Source organism: Rhagoletis zephyria, unplaced genomic scaffold (genome assembly GCF_001687245.7).
Source record: "Rhagoletis zephyria isolate East Lansing unplaced genomic scaffold, Rhagoletis_zephyria_1.1 Rzeph_scaffold_00219, whole genome shotgun sequence".
Lineage (NCBI taxonomy): Eukaryota > Metazoa > Arthropoda > Insecta > Diptera > Tephritidae > Rhagoletis > Rhagoletis zephyria.
This window is the reverse complement of record NW_016157303.1, coordinates 214,537-234,490: the sequence shown is the minus strand read 5'-3', so window position 1 is coordinate 234,490 and position 19,954 is coordinate 214,537. Positions and strand designations below refer to the sequence as shown.

Here is a 19,954-nt window from a genome sequence, read left to right as displayed (position 1 = left end):
CTTTTTTTGAAGTCGGTTAAAAACTATTGAAACAAATAACAAAATGATAAAAAGATAAAGAGTAACAAAAACAAAAAACTATCGCATGAAAGCTATTTAAAAATACTTAATGAACACTTAAAATTGTTGGCACCATTCCCTAGCAACATAAATTAGTTAACTTTTAATCGGAAACAATTTCGGTTGGGGTCGCCATAGCCTACTACGTACGTGCGAGTAAAGAAATTTTGAATAACATGAGATAATATTATTATGATTATGATTATCACTACTATTGTGAACTCCTATTCCCGATCAAAGATTCCCAAATTAAAGCGAAAGCAGAAGGGCATTTACGATCGCATGCTGCAAATGCTAATATAATAAGAGCGGCAGAACTGAACCGCTCAGGAACAATTTACTACACAATTACTGGCTTATGCCGATGACATCGAAATCATCGGTAACAAAAATCCTGAAGTGGATTAGGAAGCAAAGCGAATGGACATGGTGGCAAACGAGGACACGACGAAGTAGTATCTCCTGTCATAAAATAAACAGTCAGCGCATTCGCGCCTTGGCACCCACGTCAGGCCTCTACGCGTTGGCAACGGGAAGTACCGTAGACGATGGAACGATGAGTTGTACGAGCTTTACATAGTGCCATGTCGTTCGAATAGGAACCGACGTTCCAGTTCTGAAAGTATCCAACTCGCGATCCGCTGGTGGTAGCAGAGGAAAAGAGATGCCCCAATGCTATGGAGAGACCAAGTGGGAAAGGAATTGGCTTCATGTGGTATTTCCAATTAGTGTCAGTTGGCACAGAGAGAAACAACTGGTGTGCTTTGTCGAACTCGGCGAAATTCGCGTATGCGGTTAACAGCGCCAAATAAGAAGATGCACATGATAAATTACAGAGTTGGGGGACCTTCCTCTTGGATGCGCCAGGAGGAACTAGGAAAACATTCCTTATCAGATGAATTCTGGCAACGGTTCGATCAAAAATTATATTACCTTACTATTTCAATTTAAAGATTGCAGTCGGAATTCGCTATCAATCAAGCTAGATTTAGATGCGGATTGCTTCTCAGATGTTGCGTGTTCCCGTGTCGGCAAACCGGATATGGAAAACCGATAAATATTGTGTGCGCACAAGTACTTATTACAAAATCAAACTTATATGAAACGTATGCTTTTTTTCGTTAATCGCTTAATATCCATGTAACAAAAATACGCCCCAGCAAAGCGTGGCAGGGTACAGCTAGTTTTTCTTTAAAAGTATAGCTCATTGTCTAACAAAAACCGCATAAACTGCAAGCTTTATACAAAAATTATAAAAATTTCTTAAATTTTTGAAAACAATTGCACGGTTTTTAATTTCGATTTCTAGAAAAAAATTGTTACTCGGTTTTATAGCTCATTAAAATTTAGTACAATAAGGTTCAATTTTGAAGTTGCTAAAAATCCTGTCGATTTTTTATATTTTTTTTTTGGCGGTATTATGCACTTTCTTCTATGCAAATTACTTTGTAAGCTGCGTAACAAATTTTTTTCTAGAAATCCAATTAAAAAACCATTGAATTGTGATCAAAAGTTTAAGAAATGTTTATCATTGTTGTATAAAGTTTGAAATTTTTATTTATGTGGTTTTTACTAAACAACGAGCTATGGATTTATAGAAAAAATTAACATTAAACAAACAGAAGAAAAAAGTCAAGAAAGTCAAGCTGTACATTTAATTATAAAATTTCATACCAAACCTAAATTATATAAATTCACAGCTTTCTTTTATACATACATAATTATTTTGTACCAATTTTACTTGTAATTAATAAAAAAACCAAAATTAAAAAGAAACCTCTTGTAACTTGAACTCCACATATTTAGCACGTTGCAGTTATCGTCGAAAAATAAAAAACTGTACACTCAAACTTCTAAATAAATGTGTCAGTTTTCATTGGACTCAAGTTTTTGCTTCTTTGCTTTCAAACAACAAATATGCATAAAATGAGCCCACAATATATAAATTAGATTCAATTTTCTTTTTTTTAAGAATACGTCATTTTTACACAACAAAGAACAAAACAGAATTTAGAAGTCAGCGCAACATCTTATTGTCACGATTGCCGCATGCTAGAACAATCGTGTGATAAGGCAATTATTGTCACTATATTGCTTTTCACCAACTTGCGGCAATCAAAATTGTATAAAAAGAGCCAACCGTGTGACTGTACAGAATTTGATTGGGACAATTTTTTTATTGTGCTCCAATACAGCACAATAAAAATTGTCCCAGCTTAAGGAACAAAATTGTATGTTTTGACTCGATGCTTTAGAAATGTCGCGATTTTTGCCCACATAAATCTGGTCACCATACTTATAAGTTAGCCCTGATTTTTTTTTTTAATGTATTTGATGCATCCATAGAGTAATATCAAAGTCTTCTTCTTCTTATTAAGCACTACAACCGCTTGTCGGTTTGGCCGAGAACAAAACACCTCGCCAGTTGCCTCTCTCCTTTGCAGATTTGCGCCAGTTTTTCATCCCAAGTGCGGTTAGGTCCTTCTGCACTTGGTCCTTCCATTATGTTCGTGGGCGCCCTTGCTTTCGTTGTCCTCCCATGGGTGCGGAGTCGAAGGATCTTTTCACCGGAGCGTCGCCATCCATGCGTACAACATGTCCAACCCCACGCAATCGTTGTATTTTTATGCGCTTAACTATGTCCATGTCGTTAAAAAGCTCGTACAGTTCNCTGTACACTCAAACTTCTAAATAAATGTGTCAGTTTTCATTGGACTCAAGTTTTTGCTTCTTTGCTTTCAAACAACAAATATGCATAAAATGAGCCCACAATATATAAATTAGATTCAATTTTCTTTTTTTTAAGAATACGTCATTTTTACACAACAAAGAACAAAACAGAATTTAGAAGTCAGCGCAACATCTTATTGTCACGATTGCCGCATGCTAGAACAATCGTGTGATAAGGCAATTATTGTCACTATATTGCTTTTCACCAACTTGCGGCAATCAAAATTGTATAAAAAGAGCCAACCGTGTGACTGTACAGAATTTGATTGGGACAATTTTTTTATTGTGCTCCAATACAGCACAATAAAAATTGTCCCAGCTTAAGGAACAAAATTGTATGTTTTGACTCGATGCTTTAGAAATGTCGCGATTTTTGCCCACATAAATCTGGTCACCATACTTATAAGTTAGCCCTGATTTTTTTTTTTAATGTATTTGATGCATCCATAGAGTAATATCAAAGTCTTCTTCTTCTTATTAAGCACTACAACCGCTTGTCGGTTTGGCCGAGAACAAAACACCTCGCCAGTTGCCTCTCTCCTTTGCAGATTTGCGCCAGTTTTTCATCCCAAGTGCGGTTAGGTCCTTCTGCACTTGGTCCTTCCATTATGTTCGTGGGCGCCCTTGCTTTCGTTGTCCTCCCATGGGTGCGGAGTCGAAGGATCTTTTCACCGGAGCGTCGCCATCCATGCGTACAACATGTCCAACCCCACGCAATCGTTGTATTTTTATGCGCTTAACTATGTCCATGTCGTTAAAAAGCTCGTACAGTTCGTTATTCCATTATTATTAGATCTTGTGAAGAATAGTTCTCTCGAAAGGCCCAAAGCCAATTAGACATCGTCCATGTTTCTGTGCCATATAAAAGCATGTGCATGATGAGAGATTTGTATAGCGTGATTTTTGTTCGTCGAGAGAGGGATCTGCTTCTTAATAGCCTACCGAACCCAAAGTAGCATCTGTTGGCAAGAGTTATTCTTCGCTTTATCTGGAGACCGACATTATTGGTGGTATTTATGCTGGATCCTAAGTAAACAAAGCCCATCACTACTTCAAAGTTATGACAGTCAACACTGACGTGTGTCCCAATACGCGAAGGCTTTTTATGTGTGGCCAGGAGGTACTTTGTATTGTCCTTGTTCACCGCCAGACCGCCAGAGTCAGCTTCTTTTTCAAAGCTGCAAAATGATGCGTAGATATCCCTGTGTTTCAGGCCAACGTTGTAAATATCATCTGCATACGCCAGCAGCATCGTGCTTTTGCTGTATATCGTGCCGCTGTGATTATTATTGAGAGCTCTTAAAACGTTTTCCAGCACCACATTTAAAAAATCGCCTTGTATAAAACTTCGTTTGGTCTCAAACGGCGCGAAGAGGTCCTTCCCAATTTGGACGGAGCTCAAAGTTGTACTCAACGTAACTCTACATAGCCGTATTAGTTTCGCGGGAATCCCAAATTTAGACATGGTATCGTAAAGGCAGCTTCTCTTCGTGCTTTCAAAGGAAGCTTTAAAATCAACAAAAAGATGGTGTGTGCCGATTTGCATAACGAGTGTCTTTTCCAGAACTTGACGCGCTGTGAAAATCTGGTCAATGGTGGACTTACGAGGTCTGAAACCGCACTGGTAGGGTCCAATCAGTTGGTTCGTAAAGTGCTTCAGTATTTCATATATAGTGGACAGGAACTTGTATGCAATATTAAGAAGGCTTATTCCGCTCTCAATTGCTGGTACATGTGCCCGACCAGCTGTTCACCGCCGGCTTTGAACAGTTCAGTCGGAATACCGTCGGCTCCGGGGGCCTTGTTGTTTTTAAGCCGCCATATTGCTGTGCTCACCTCGTCTTGGTCAGGTGGAGGAAAGTGAGTTTCGTCCCTATATATTGGTTCGTGTTCTTCTTCTTCATACACGCCACCTGTGTTTCCATTCAGAAGCGTTGAGAAGTGCTCCCTCCATATCTCAAGTGTACTCTGGACATCTGTTACCAAATTCATCTTTACAGGAACCAGCCCCGGTCTTGAAACCATTTGATTTCTGCCTTATTTTCTCAAGCTCTTCGCATTCACGTTGTTCTGCCTCATGTTTCTTTCTTTTGAATTGACGTCTCTCCTCCCTCCTCATCTCCCGGTGTCGTTCCGCTATCGTTCGCTGTAGGGTGGCTTTGTATGCTGCGTATTTCTCTGTACCAGCCGCGCGGCACTCTTCGTCATACCAGTTGTTTCTACGCGGACAGTAGTATCCCACCACCTCTTCCGCAGCGCACAAAGTGATTGGGAGATGGGTTCCCACTGCTCATTTCATCCGGTCGTTGAAGAGATTCTTGTTTAAGCAGGATTGAGAATCGATTGCGAAATTTCTCGGCTGTCTGTCGTGAATGCAGCTTCTCGACGTCAAACTTTCGCCGCGTTGCCTGACGGACGTTCTTCGTTTAACAGAGGCACATGCGGACCTTGGCTGCAACAAGGTAGTGATCCGAGTCGATGTTGGCTCCTCGGATAGAACGCACATCAAGAACGGTCGAAGCGTAGCTTCCGTCTATCAAAACATGATCTATTTGGTTCTGCGTTCTTTGATCAGGAGACACCCAAGTCGCTTTTTGGATGTTTCGACGCTGGTGTCAGGTACTACTAACTAACATGTTCCGTACCGCGGCATAGTCGATCAGCCCCTCTCCGTTGACCGAGGTGTTGTCATGAAGGCTGAATTTTCCGGTTGTTGGCCCAAAAATGAATTCCTTGCCCACCCTGACGTTAAAGTCGCCCGTCGTTAAGTCGTCTCCCTCGGGGCGTGCGCACAAATGAGGCTTACGTTGTTAAATTAGGCTTTGGTGCGGATCGTGGCGATTCGTTCACTATGGGAGTAAACCTAGAGACGAGGTGTCGTAGTCTCCGCCCAACCTTAAATCCCACACCAAATTTGTGCGCCGTCTCATGGCAGCTATAGTAGATGTTGCACGCTGCATATTTCATGCAGCCGTGCAGTGTTGCCGTTGAGAATTTTCAGAAAGTCGCAAAAAAGGGGTCATTGACGAAGAAAAGGGTCACCATATTATTTTTGCCCTTCTTTACTAGTAAAAGAAGAAATCTGTTGAATTTAAAAAGAAAATAGTGGGACAAGATTTGCAGAAAACAGGATTGCAAACAAACACATAAATCTAGTTGCTGCAAAGAGAAGAGTTGCATTTACTTTAAAAGTTTTAAGCGGCGCATTTTTTCGAACTTACAGGAGCAGTGGCGTAGCCAGGGGGGGCGGGGGGAATTGGGGGATAGATCCCCACCCTTCGTCAGTGAAACTTTTTATTTTTGAACTGATAACACAATAATATTTTACCCTCCCGATTTATAACTTTTTTTTTATTTCAGACTGATGGCAAATTATCTTTTAATGAATATATAAAATTATCGGTTGGTGGATTGTGTATTTGAATATTTGCGAAATACACTAGGCCATTTTGCTTAGTTCCCCACAGTGTTGGGAAATAATCTATAATCTATACAAAAACTGTACTTTTCGACACTTTTTTTTACATTTATATATTTTACACTTTTAACATAAATGTCAAAGCAGATATTTTAAGATACACTTCTTAACAAACACAATTTTTTAAGTTATTATGAATGGATAAAAGAGACATCTTCTTTGAATTCAGTACTAAAACTTGACATTTCAAGTGCTTATCAAAACTTTATACATGTTAACTAAATTGGCCATTTATCTTAAAATTATATAATTTTAATTATTTGTTTATACAAATGCAGTTTACAATTTAACAAAACCCGTATAAATCCAATGTTTAATCTTTGCGCAACATTAACAAAATCAACAAACTTTCATAAAGCTTTTTAATTAGATTTGATATAAATACATATTTTGAGTACGCAGTTTTGTAGTCCGATCAATTCAAATAAAGAGCAAGTTTAAAACAGAGTTGGGCAAAATTTATTCGAATGACGAATAAGAAATGAATAAATTGTTTTTCTTGTTATTCGTAAATAATAAATAATTTTGTTTATTCAAAAAAAAAATTATTCGAATGACGGATAAATTATTTTATTCGTTATTCGAATAATTATTATCTTCATTAATTATTCGAATAACGAATAAAATAATAATAAAACAAGTAATTTATGTATATAGATATGTACATATATTTATGTATAAAATGATAACCGTTTTTGTTACGATTTAACTCAAACCCCTGGATAGATTTAAATCAAATTTTCGGAGGTTATTCCATGCGCGTAAAGTCCTATTAAAGACTACTAGAAAACTCCTTGGTGGCGAAGGAGCCGAGTTATTTATAAAAGCCGTATTTATGAACTGATTTCATTCAAATTCAAAATGTGTTCTTCCTGCATAATGAAAAATACTTATGCGAAAAATAGACCCGCTAGGTGGCGCTGCAGTTGAGTTATTTAGAAAATCTCTATTTATTGTACAATCAGGTTGCAATTCATAATGGTGCTGCAGTCGAAATCATTAGAAACCCCATATGTCTGGACTACTTTGTTTTTTATGTTTATATTATACGAATTTACGATGTCTCACGTCGTCATACACCCTAAATGCGACCTTGCATCTACCTCCGCTTGATGAAATTGCTCGGGCGGCCATTGCTGCAGCAGTAAGACTCAAGTGGCGAATCAGCAAAGAAAGTTTCGACCACATCCTTCCAAGAAAGACCACTGTTGGTATGTCAATGGCCAAATTTTACATCGAGGATTTTTGGCTCTCCTATAATAGAAAACGCACATCTGTGCTCTTCAGCTTCCTTGTAAGGACTTTTGTTGGCCTACATGACATAAGACTAGAGGTTGACGCATCGGACCAATGTTGTAGTTACAAGATCATAGAAGAAGATTACGCACGCTTAGAAAATATCTCACAAGTGGAAATAAGACCATCGGTAAAGCTCATGACATTGAAAGGAATTTTTTCTTGCATATAGCATCAGAGCGCTATTTTTTTGGCAGAAATATGTGTGAGAAGGGTTCTGCTCTTTAGTTGTTCAACCTAAATTAAGAATTTTTACTTTACCCATATTTGGTTTTCAACGCTATTCTTGCATTGGCCAACGCAAAAAATCTTATCAGGGGCCGCGAAACCAGAGGGAATGGGCTAGTATTCTTGATAAAATAGTAAACAGAATTCAGCTGACTCACAATCCTTGACAATAGAAATAAAAGTAAAAGGTGGCTCAATGTGTTAAAAATTAGTTTTTATTCATTATTTAAAATAAATAAAATGAATAAATTGCTTGCGAATAATTTATTCGTGAATAAGTTATCTGCGAATAATTATATTACGGATAAAATTTTATTCGAAAAATTATCTAAATAACAATTTATTCGAATAATGCCCAACTCTGGTTTAAAATACATAGCTGCGACTTATCGTTGATTTTTAATATATTTTTTTTTTTGATGAAGGTGTTGCTCATTTTCTTCATCAAAAAATCGACGAACATACTTAGATAATATGGAAGAAAATTACCGACATCGTCAAAAATATGCCATACATCAACTGTAAAACACAGGTACTTAAAATTTGAAGTTATTAGACTAAAATTGAATGAGCTAAAAAACTGCAAAATATTAAGAGATAAAATTGAAATAGAAAGTTCGAAATTTTTACGAAAGTTTGTCGATTTTTTTTTTAATGTTGTTCAAAAATTAAACTTATTTTCATTTAGTGTTTGTTAAGGAATAAACTATATTTTTATAAACAAATAATTCAAATTAAAATATAATAAAATAAATAGTCAAATCTAGTCAGTATGTGAGTGTCGTAAAGTTATGATATTTAAGAACATCTCTTTCTTAATTAACGATGACACTGTTTCTATATGAAGCTGATTTCGAAATTTTGTTTTAATAAAATTTAGTATCGAAAATATTCTTTCAAAACTTCCTAGGAATGTGATATAATGGTTCGTTCAAAACCTTTTTTCAAAACTTATAAATAAACTTATAATAAACTTATAAATAAACTTAAATATAAACTTATAAATGAATTCAAAAATAATATAAAAACGAGAAGGCGAAGACAAAAAGAGAATAAAAAAATTTCCCGCAGTGAATTTTCAGATTTTTAAAACGGTATAGTAATTTAATTTTTTAAATTTAAATAAAGCATGAATATCCCATGGAATAAACGAATAGATAAAAAGTATATAACGGTAAAACTGGCACATACATAAATATATGAAAGAATTCACTCAGGCGACGCCTCTAGCCATAGTGTGTCACAAATTTAAGTTATCGATGGAAATATTTTTTCATCCCTCCCCAAAGCCAAATCCTGGCTACGCCACTGCACAGGAGGAAATATATTTTCATAGCATGGTTCTGTTAACATTTTCTAAAAATCTCTGAAAAAGGGCAAAAGTCGCACATAATTTTGGAAAAGGGTAAAAAAATCTAAATTTTAAAAAAGTCGGGTCAAAGGGTAATGGCGCTTAAAAAGGGCCAAATTGCTCCTTTAGTCGCACAACGGCAACACTGCAGCCGTGTCCCGTCCATCGCATTTTCTGAATTGCGGTGATGTCAGACATATATTTTTGAGGACATCCAGCCCAAGTAAGAAAGTTATAAAAACATTTATCAGTTATGTATTCAATTGGCTGTTTTAATGCCTCTAATATGCTTGATTTTAATTGTCTGACATTTATGCACATAAATATGTACGCATGTCGATAAAAATGTGTCAAAAATTAAAGATTTTTTTTCATTCCGTCTTTAGTCATTTAATAAAATCATCCATTGGTTTCGATTACAATGTATTTTATGTTTCATTAAATAATGGAGTAACTGCACGAAGGAAGTTGACCTCGAATTCCTCCTCCGAAAATCTTTCCACCGACGATCTGAAAGCATATTTAAAAAAAAAGTATTGATACAAATTTATTAGGTTTATCAAAAATACGTTTATTTTCGGGCATATACAACGATCGTAATACATAGAAATAAGTTAATAAAGGTATACAATTAAATGGCGGCACATCCCGCTACCACCCGCAAAGAAAGTTTACATTTCATTTGGTATCACAAAGGACAATCTCTTAATTGTTTAAGTGCGTCCCAGCCACTATGACCTAACCTAAGCTACGACTAGCCTCAAAACGTATTGATATGTAAAAAAAATCTTCAAATTTTTGTCATTCAATCAAATAAAAGAAATTATTTTAATTTACCACGTTTCTATATATATAAATAGGCTAAAAAGCGGAAAATAATTTTTCCTACTTCTATGTGTATAACTTGTCTCGATAAGTTTTGATTTTCAAATTTTAGCAAGTCATTATAAACATAAAATATAAATATTCATCTGTTATTTGATTATGATAAATAATATGTATATAATCTACACATATAATAAAATTGTAACAGGCATGTACATTATAAATTTTCAACAAGAATTATTTTTTTTGGGGGGAGGTGGTTTTATTCGAGCAAAATAAGTCAAATCAAAAATTTTTTTGGAATTTTGACTGACTGTGTGTCTGTATGTTTGTACGCGCAGCACTCGACAGCTAACTCATGGGATTGAATGCAAATTTCACCGAAGCATTGCTAGAGGTCTAAAAAGGAGAACAAAGAGAGTTGACATCTGTTTGAAAATTGCAGTTTAAGTATACTGATAAGATAAAGTAAATATTGCAATATGGCTGTTAAAAGAAAGAAGGCTTACAGCCAAAAATATTTTTCCTGAAGGCTGCTACCTGTTTGAAAATTTTAATTTAATTTAATTGATATTGCAATATTGCAATATGGGTATCAAACGTAAGAGGTTTATTTAATAAAGTCTACTGCCGAAAATATTTTTGAGGAGGGTTGCCACCTGTTTGAGAAATTGTATTCCTTCAAAATGATAAAATAAATGAAATATTACAATACGGACATCGACCAGCGCAAAAATACGTTTAAGGCGCAGTGAAGCACGCCGGGTGTTTTCTAGTAGATAGTAAAATAAATAACAGATTGAACCTTACACAATATGGGTGCATTCCAAAACGTCTCTTTTATTTCTAAACCTCAATAGATTTTAATGCCAAATGTTGCAACAACGGTTACTGCCGTCCCTAAATTGAAGCGCTAAGCATTGGGTTCTCCAATGCCAGCGAGTGCCAGCGCGCCTTATATCCAAAGCAACGCGGCGTAATTTCTGACGTTTTCTCATTTCCTCGCATTTTTATTCCTCTTTCCTTTTTTGTCCTCTCTCTTTCTTTCCGTCTTCTGCATCAAACTTCAACACGTAACGCCGTCAAAAATGAAAATTCCATTTGCTCACGTTAGCGCCGCGTTATTGTGGAATGCTTCATACAAATTGTATGGGCACGAGGTTTTTGACAATCCCATGGCGCCCCAATTTAGGGAAGGCAGTAGATAATAGTTTGAAGCAGAATTTTAATCTTCTTCCTACATATGTATATATACGTAAAGTAAGCTCATAAACAAAGGTACATATCTGTGTTCGTATGGAAAAGTAGCTTATCTCGAAAGGCTGACTTTAATATAAATCGGCATTTGCAGTATACGACTGCGAATGACTCGCTGGCGCTGATCCGTTGAACAACTTTTAGCAAAGAAATAGTTCCGATACTAGCAAGTCAATATTCTTATTAAGTCTCGTCAAAAAATTCCTTGTCGTTCAAAGAATAAAAGGAATGCCGCATTATACTAAAGACAACCTTTCGACATAAGCTACTTTTCCATACGAACACAGATATAGTTATATATATATACCTCAAGTTATTGTTATTTGTGTGCGTGTTTTTTTATTTTGAAAAAAAAGCTTTCTTAGAGGTCGCGCTAGTCGGTTTTTTATAAAAACCCTGATGTTCTCAATTTTTTTATTTTCTTGACATGTTAAGATACAGCTAAAAATTGGTTTTTTACTTATAATTACTCTGGTATTATTGGGAAACATTCCCTTAATTACATACCTGTCTTGGGCAGTTAGAAAGGGCCTAGTCCCCGAAAATATGCTCTCGAAAAGAGACTAGTAAAATTAAAACGTTGATACTGAACGATTTACGCATTGTCATGGGTTGGAACTTGTTACTAGGGGGTTTCTGAGGTTGCTATTTAGGAATCTGAAGTCAGTTTTTCGAAATTCAAAATGGCGGATCCAAAATGGCGGTCCATTTTTTTTTATTGATTGGATTTGTTCGAAGCCCGGCACTCAAGAGTTTTTGTGGTCGCCGATTACGAATCTGAAGTCAATTTTTTAAATTTCAAAATGGCGGATCCAATATGGCGATCAAATAAAAAAAAATTACTAATATTGAAACGTTGATGCTGAACGTTTTAAGCATTGTCAAGGGTTGAAACTTGTTTCCAGTAGGTTTCTGGGGTTGCTGATTACGAATCTGATGTCAGATTTTCAAAATTCAAAATGGCGGTTAAGAGTTTCAAACAAATCCAATAATTTTTTTTTAATTTTTTTAATCAGAAACCCCAGAAACCCACTGGAAACGTGTTTTAACCCTTGACAATGTTTCAACCGTTCGGTATCAACGTTTTAATTTTAGTACTTTTTTTAATTTGATCGCCATATTGGATCCGCCATTTTGAATTTTAAAAAATTTACTTCAGATTCGTAATCGGCGACCCCAAAAGCTCTCGAGTGCCGGGGTTCGAACAAATCCAATCATTTCTAAAAAATGGACCGCCATTTTGGATCCGCCATTTTGAATTTCGAAAAACTGACTTCAGATTCCTAATTAGCAACCCCAGAAACCCTCTGGTAACAATTTCCAACCCATGACAATGCGTAAATCGTTCAGTATCAACGTTTTAATTTTACTAGTGTCATTTCGGGAACTAGACCCATTCTAATTGTCCAAGACAGGTATGTAATTAAGGGAAAGTTCCCCAATAATACCAGAGTAATTATATATAAAAACCACGTTTTTAGCTGCATTTAAACATGTCAAGAAAATAAAAAATTTGAGAATATCAGAGTTTTTATAAAAAACCGACCAGCGCGACCTCTAAGAAAACTTTTTTTTGAAATAAAAAAATACGTGTCTCTGTTTTTATCACAAATAACAATATTCTGATGTATCTTTATATATATATATACATGTATACCAACATATGAATCCAACTTACCTCTCCTGTTATTTTGCTTTTTTAACTATTCTCGGTTCTCGATTTTGGTTAAATTTACAAATGTACATACCTTGATTGCATATAAATCTTATTTACGTTTGCACAGAGAATTTTTGAGTGACCTATAAATCTCTTCGGGTCATACATACATGTACTCATGTATATACATTGTTGAGGTAGGTTAGGATATTTAGCTAAAACTAGACCCAAATAAAAAATTTAGTAATTAAGTAAACCTAAGTTGATAAATTTGAATTCCAATCATTTAAGAATTTCTAGTATTAAGATTATTATATATGTATTATATCCTTATTTATTATTTATTATTAAATAATAAAGGGTTATCATAATGATTGTGTAGAGCAAACTTAATGGTCTAATTTCGAAGGATGTGTAGGTGGTCCGATGGGGCTTTTGTTTTACTTTGAATACCTTCAAAGCCATGGTAGGGTGGGTAAAGAGCAGCGCGCAAACGTACGAACGTGCTGCACAGCTTGGGGTATTCCAGGCATAGGTGGATGGTAGTAATTAGGCTTGGTGGTAGTTTTCCTTAGTGTGCAAGACTAAATATTTTGTTAGGTCCCTAGGTCGATGGATGTAGGCTTGGTTTGCAACAGTGTATTGAACCCCACCCCAGGCTGAAGCTCCGGCACGTAAGCCAGTGCACACGCCACGGTTGCAGGCAGGCAATGCAAGCCCATCTGGAAGCAAATACCTAAGGGTCACATAACAGAAATGGCGCCTAACGTGGGGCCCGATTAGGATGACCTGTGGTGTACAGTAGCCCTAATAATTTGTGGCCCCTTGAGTTATTCCCTCTTGGAATATTATAGTCCATCCGAATTTTTACTTGAATATATATAGCTTTTATTTTTTTATACAATTTGTAATATTTACATCGAACATTAGAATTTCAAAAGCGTGCAGCTATATGCCAGTTGTTTTGACATATTCAATTAGAACACAGATTGTTTCGTTGTTAATTATTATATATTTGTATGTCAAGTCACATGCCGGAAAAGCAGATTCCTAAAGGCTTTATGTCTACAGAACTGACCGCTAAAGATTAAGTATATAAATATATGAATTAGGGCTGTGCGATTATCCGATTACTCGAGCAAGTTGGTTAATCAGTTATTCGGTTAATAAATTGCTCGAGTAATCAAGATTTTGATTACTCAAAACGATGATTAATCGAGTTACTTGAAATATGGTTACTCAAAAAAATTAATTTTGCTCGTTAAAAGAGTCGGCTTTGGAAAATGCTTATTTTCTTTTCTATATTCTGTATATGAAAAAATTATTTAACTTAAATTTTTGAAAACAGAAACGTTGTTTTCAAAGTATCAAGGAACTTCAACTACTTATGTGTAAAGAGTACTCTGAAATGTTGATTACTCATTTTACTCATAAGGTTGAATAATCATAAAGCAAATTACTCAAATATCTTCGTAACTGAACTTTTGAGTAATCATAAATTCCAATTAATCGAGTAATTGAGTTATTTGCCTTATGATTAATTAAAATTATTAATAATCAATTAATCGCACAGCCCTAATATGAATTGTTTGGCATTTTATTTTGTTTGCGAATTTTCGATTTTTTTTCAAGTTGTAGGCTAATAAACTTTCCGGAAATTCAGTTGTTGCTCGACTGTGATCGTGAAATTACCAAAAATTTGCTTTGAAAAGGCTTTGAGGATTCGCTAGTCTCAAATTCCACTTCGAGATGTCTTATAGTTTGGTTATATTATTTTTTTTTGTCGATTTTTTTTCGATGCTCCAAGCGTGAACCTACTACCTAATTGAATGGAAATACCATAGCGAACTAAGATCACCACACAACCGGAGATATAGACCAGTATTTTGTTGATTTGAGGAACGATTTTTTTGTTGCAGACTTACTAATTAATTTTGATGTTGAAGATTCAGGGTTTAAAAAAGTTTTTCTATTATCCTTACATTTATTTTCGTATCAAACCTGTTTAGGAGTACATGTTATATTTTTATATTTTTATTGGTGAATTTGTTTATAGTGTGTACACATAGATCGAATATATAGGTATGTGTATACATATGTATATATAGTACTAAAATAAGAATTTCGATGAATTTTTGTACTTTCTTTTGGGTGTTGTAAATTTCTTGGAAATCTTTTTAATTTGTCTTGTTAAGAACAATTTCACATTTTGTTTGCATTTGATTTGGTTATGCTGATCGAATTGAACGAAGTAGTTACTTTGCTTAGAGTAATGTTTTTTCCGCTTCTATTCAATTTATATTTAATATTTTTGCGCGATTAATTGGCGACTTATTTCTGGAGTTGACGCACTCCGGTATTTAGTCATTTTGTTTCTCTTCGCTTTCAATAATAATGTCGGTTCGGCAAAGTAGTGGACATATGCCCCAACAGGCCAATGTTTGTACGATTTTCAGGGAAATCCTTTCTGAATGTGAGGATGTATTGACCACTGCGTGTTCCAACAGCTTCCATAGGCCATGCCTTCTAAATTGGCTTAAAAGGAACACCTCGTGTCCTCAGTGTCGTGCTAAATGTACTAGCAAAAAATTCCCCCAAAACACAGGTGCTCGTACGCGGTCCCGATCTGCTCTGCAGACAGAGAATAGGGAGATAGATACGCACTTAAGTATTCCGGAGAACGCCACATCTTGCGAAGGTGCGGCAAGCCTTCCTGTTACCAATGCAGGACAAATTAGCAACAATGAAGAGGAAAGTAGAGTTAGGAACCTAGTGTCCGCGGTAATATCTGCCCGACAAGCTACCTTATTTGCAGACTTGGAAAATCGCGTTTCCCAGTTGATAGAGCAAAGACTAGAATCCACACTTGTGAATGTAGTGGGCCGACTAAATTTGAACGCACCAAATCCAAATCCACCAGTAGCCCCACCTGCATCCAACATTAGCCCTGTTCCAAATAATATCCCTGCGAGCCTACCGCAAAATAATTCGACCCCAGTTTGGCCAAAAGATATACCGAACTTTCCGAATAGTTCCTCTCAAAATTTCTACCGAGCAGTCGTTTCAGTGACACGACTGGTGTTCCTAAGTCTGGCAGAATCGCGCAACTTACCTCGAGTTAGGACATAAAGTTCGACGGGTCTCCTCGTATGCCCGTTGACAGTTTTCTTTACAGAATAGAATTTCAGGTGATAGATACACTCGGGGGTAATTTTAACGTACTCTGTGAGCATGTCTAAAGCCTCTTTACCAACGACGCCAAAGATTGGTATTGGAGATATCGCCGCTCGGTAGAAGCGGTCAAGCACTGAGAACAAGTTTCCAACAGCATAAAAGCGATTTCGAGCTTAAAGAGCAGATTCGTGGAAGAAAACAGGGACCTAGAGAGAGTTTCGACGAGTTTAGAATCGCTGTACTATAGCTAGCAGAACCTTTGCAAACTCCTTTGACGGAAGCATAATTAGTCGAAATACTGCAGCATAATTTAAGACCCCGTGTTCGACAGCAATTGCTGTACGTCCCTATTAGTTCGCTTGCAGAGTTACGCAAACTATGTTTAAAAGGCGAAAGCCTTGCGAATTAAATTAGCAAAACCAGCTATGCGCTGTCCGCTGTAAATGTACGACGTAATCCGCGACGTTATGCTAATGAGCTTCAGTATGAAAACGATCCAGAAGACCCTGTAGAAAACGAGATCGATGAAGTTCGGAAATTAATAACCAAATTGTCTGCTGGAACTGTCGAGGTGAAGGACACAGATACCTTGATTGTTTGGAGGAGAGGACCATATTTTGCAATGGCTATGGCAAGCCTAACGTTTACTGACCCAAATGCGAATCCTGTTCGGAAAACTCGAAAACGAGCGAGGCTTCGAAACAGAGCCCTCGCAAAGACCACAGAAGCGAATAACAACGCAGTTACCCATACACCCTGACATGTCTAGTGTCCATACCAATGATTGCACCCGGGGGTCATATGCCATGATGTATCATCGAAAACCAGTACGTCTGTTCGTAAAATCATACGGAATAATGTTCGTCTGCAGAATTATAATATAATTACAGACCGTATTTTTAACAATGATCGTAATGCACCATCGCCTGTTAGTCGTTGGTCTTACCGTTTGAAAAGGTTTTGGAAAAATGTTAAAGCCAGACGCAAAGGTTTGAAGAAAGTTGTATGTTCTATTGAAAAAAAGACCTCAGATTTAAGACCTTATGCGAAAATTGAATTGCTAGACTCTGAATATCTAGGACTTTTAGATAGTGGAGCGCAAGTGTCGTGTTTAAGCTCGTCGCAAGCAAAACTCGTTTGCGAACAGAATCAATTGCGTGAGCACAAAACTTCTGTATGCACCGCGGACGGGAATAAACAAGTAGTTTTTGGTGTCATAGATTTGCCAGTAAAGTTCGAAGGTAAAAGCGAAACCATAGCATTATTTGTAATTCCGAGCATGTCCCCACAAGTTATTCTGGGGGTAGATTTCTGTTTGAAATTCCAAATAGCGCCCCACATAATATCCGAAATTATCCTTGATGTAGGACGCGAAGATAACGCCCTTTTCTTAAGTGATGACCAACAACGACAGCTTACAACAGTCAAAAATAGATTCCCAAGTTGCGAAAGAGAAGGTTTAGGGAAAACCTCCCTCATGGAGTACACGATTGAACTCCATCCTAATGTCCGTCCGATAAAGCAAAGATATTTTCCCATATCTCCCGCTGTAGAAAAATTTTTTCACGCAGAAATCGAAAAGTCTCCTAATAGTGCCTGGTCCAGTCCGGTCGTACTAGTGAAAAAGCCAAATAAAGTCCGTGTGTGTCCTGATTCTAGGAAAATAAATAGCGCTACCGTTAAGGACGCATATCCCCTACCACATATTGATGGTATATTAAGTAGAATACCAAAGGCTAAATACATAAGCTCACTAGATCTTCGTCGAGCCTTTTGGCAAATTCCTCTGCCCGAAAACTCTAGAGATTACACATGTTTTACAGTCCCCAATCGTCCGTTGTACCGTTATTGCGTAATGCCTTTCGGCTTATGGAAAACCCCTCAAGCACTTTGCCGCTTGATGGATCGTGTCATTCCACCCCAGTTAAAGAACCAAGTCTTCGTCTACTTAGACGACGTCCTTATATTGTCAGAAGATTTTGACAGTCATATGTCCGTCCTTTCAGAAGTTGCCCGTCAGTTAAGAAATGCTGGCTTGACGATAAATATTGAAAAAAGCAGGTTTTGCATCAAGATATCTAGGGTATATTGTGGGTAACGGAACCTTGCGAACAGATCCAAATAAGATTTCCGCCGTGACGAACTACCAAGTACCAACCAATGTCAAGCAACTCAGGCGCTTCCTTGGAATGACCGGTTGGTACCGCCGGTTTGTTGATAATTTTGCAACCTTTACAAACCCTTTGACACACTTTTTGAAAAAAACAAAAATTTTGCTTGGAACGAAGAAGCGCAGAAATCGTTTGACACCTTGAAACAAATGCTATGTTCAGCTCCCGTTTTATCTAGTCCGAACTATGAAAAGCCATTTATTATACAATGTGACACCTCCAAACTTGGAGTTGGTGCGGTTTTATCACAGAAAAATGAAGATGGAATCGAAGTCCCAATTGCCTATTTTTCGCAAAAACTTAATAAGGCTCAAGGTAACTACAGTGTGAATGAGCTGGAGTGCCTTGCAGCTATCCTCAGCTTAAAGAAATTCAGAGCTTCAGGGCAAGATTTTACCATTGTCACCGATCACGCTAGTCTGCAGTGGCTGATGCGTCAGACAGACCTATCCAGCAGACTAGCGCGATGGTCTGTAAAACTGCAGAGATTTAGGTTCAACATAGAGCACCGAAGAGGTTCACAGAATGTAGCCGGATAGCTTATCACGTCAAAACTTTGAAGAAATTAATGAATTAGCAGTCCGTCCGTTAGTTGATATAGAATCGTCCGAATTTCAGTCCGAAGAGTATAGAGAATTACTGAACCATGTCCGAGAGAATAAAAATCGGCTACCTGACCTACAAATACTAGACGATTGTATAAAACAGAGAACCCCGACGGTAACCCAGCGAGAGAAACTTACAACTGGAAGTTATGGATTCCAAAAACCTTGATTCGACAGGTCATGGAAAACGCCCACTGTCAGCCAAGCAAATGCCATGGCGGAATCGCGAAAACTTTAGAGCGCTTACGTATGAACTTTTACTGGCCCAATATGATGGTTGGCGTCAAAGAATATATTGGACAATGCGAAACTTGTCAACGAAGCAAAGCACCAAATGCGACACTACGTCCGCCTATGTCTGCGCAATATACAGTTCAGCGTCCCTTTCAGAAACTATACGTTGATTTCTTAGGTCCCTATCCGCGGTCAAAGCCAGGAAACATAGGAATCTTTATTTATCTTTATCTCCCGGCATCATTTTGAGTGACAACGGGAAACAATTTAAATCCTCCCAGTTCAACAGTTTACTCGATGAACGTGGGATTAAGCATGTTTATACCGCCTTGCACAGCCCGCAAGCGAATGCGAGCGAGCGGGTTAACTGCTCGATTATTGCGGGTATAAGGGCATATTTAAAAGAAGACCAAACTTTATGGGACAAACACTTACCAAGTATCGCAAAGGCTTTACGAAGTTCTTACCATCAGTCTATAGGATGCCCTTTTCGGCCAGCAGATGCCGTCTCACGCTGACGAATATGGGTTATTACGAAAGCTCGGAGCCCTCGACGACCATATTCTAAACCGAACCGGTAAGCTAGAATTGATACGATCGTCGATAACTGAAAACATTATAATTTGCGAAGCACTGCGGAAACTTTTAAGATAGAAGACTATGTATATAGAAGAAATTTTGTTTTTAGTGATGCCTCTAAGAAAGTCTGCGCAAAGTTTGCCCCAAAATTCGTTAAGGATAAAGTTATTGCACTAAAAGGCAATTGCTAATATGAGTTACAAGATGACAGCACAGGAAAGCATGGGGTTTATCATCGTAAGGACACCCAAAAAGACAAAAGCAAAGTACACACCGCACCAACACTTTAGGTGGGGGGGGGGGGGGGGG

At 37.2% G+C, this 19,954-nt stretch overlaps 1 protein-coding gene across 1 annotated transcript in view; it reads right to left on the bottom strand.

Moving 5' to 3' along the window:
* Positions 1-9,507: 9,507 nt before the first annotated feature.
* The window catches only part of Alg11 (ALG11 alpha-1,2-mannosyltransferase), a 213,114-nt gene continuing 202,667 nt past the window's right edge, over positions 9,508-19,954 (bottom strand). The window contains exon 5 of the mRNA XM_017609344.1: positions 9,508-9,653. Coding sequence (XP_017464833.1) covers positions 9,572-9,653 — 82 coding nt within the window. The 3' untranslated portion in view covers positions 9,508-9,571. The remainder of the gene's footprint in view (positions 9,654-19,954) is intronic.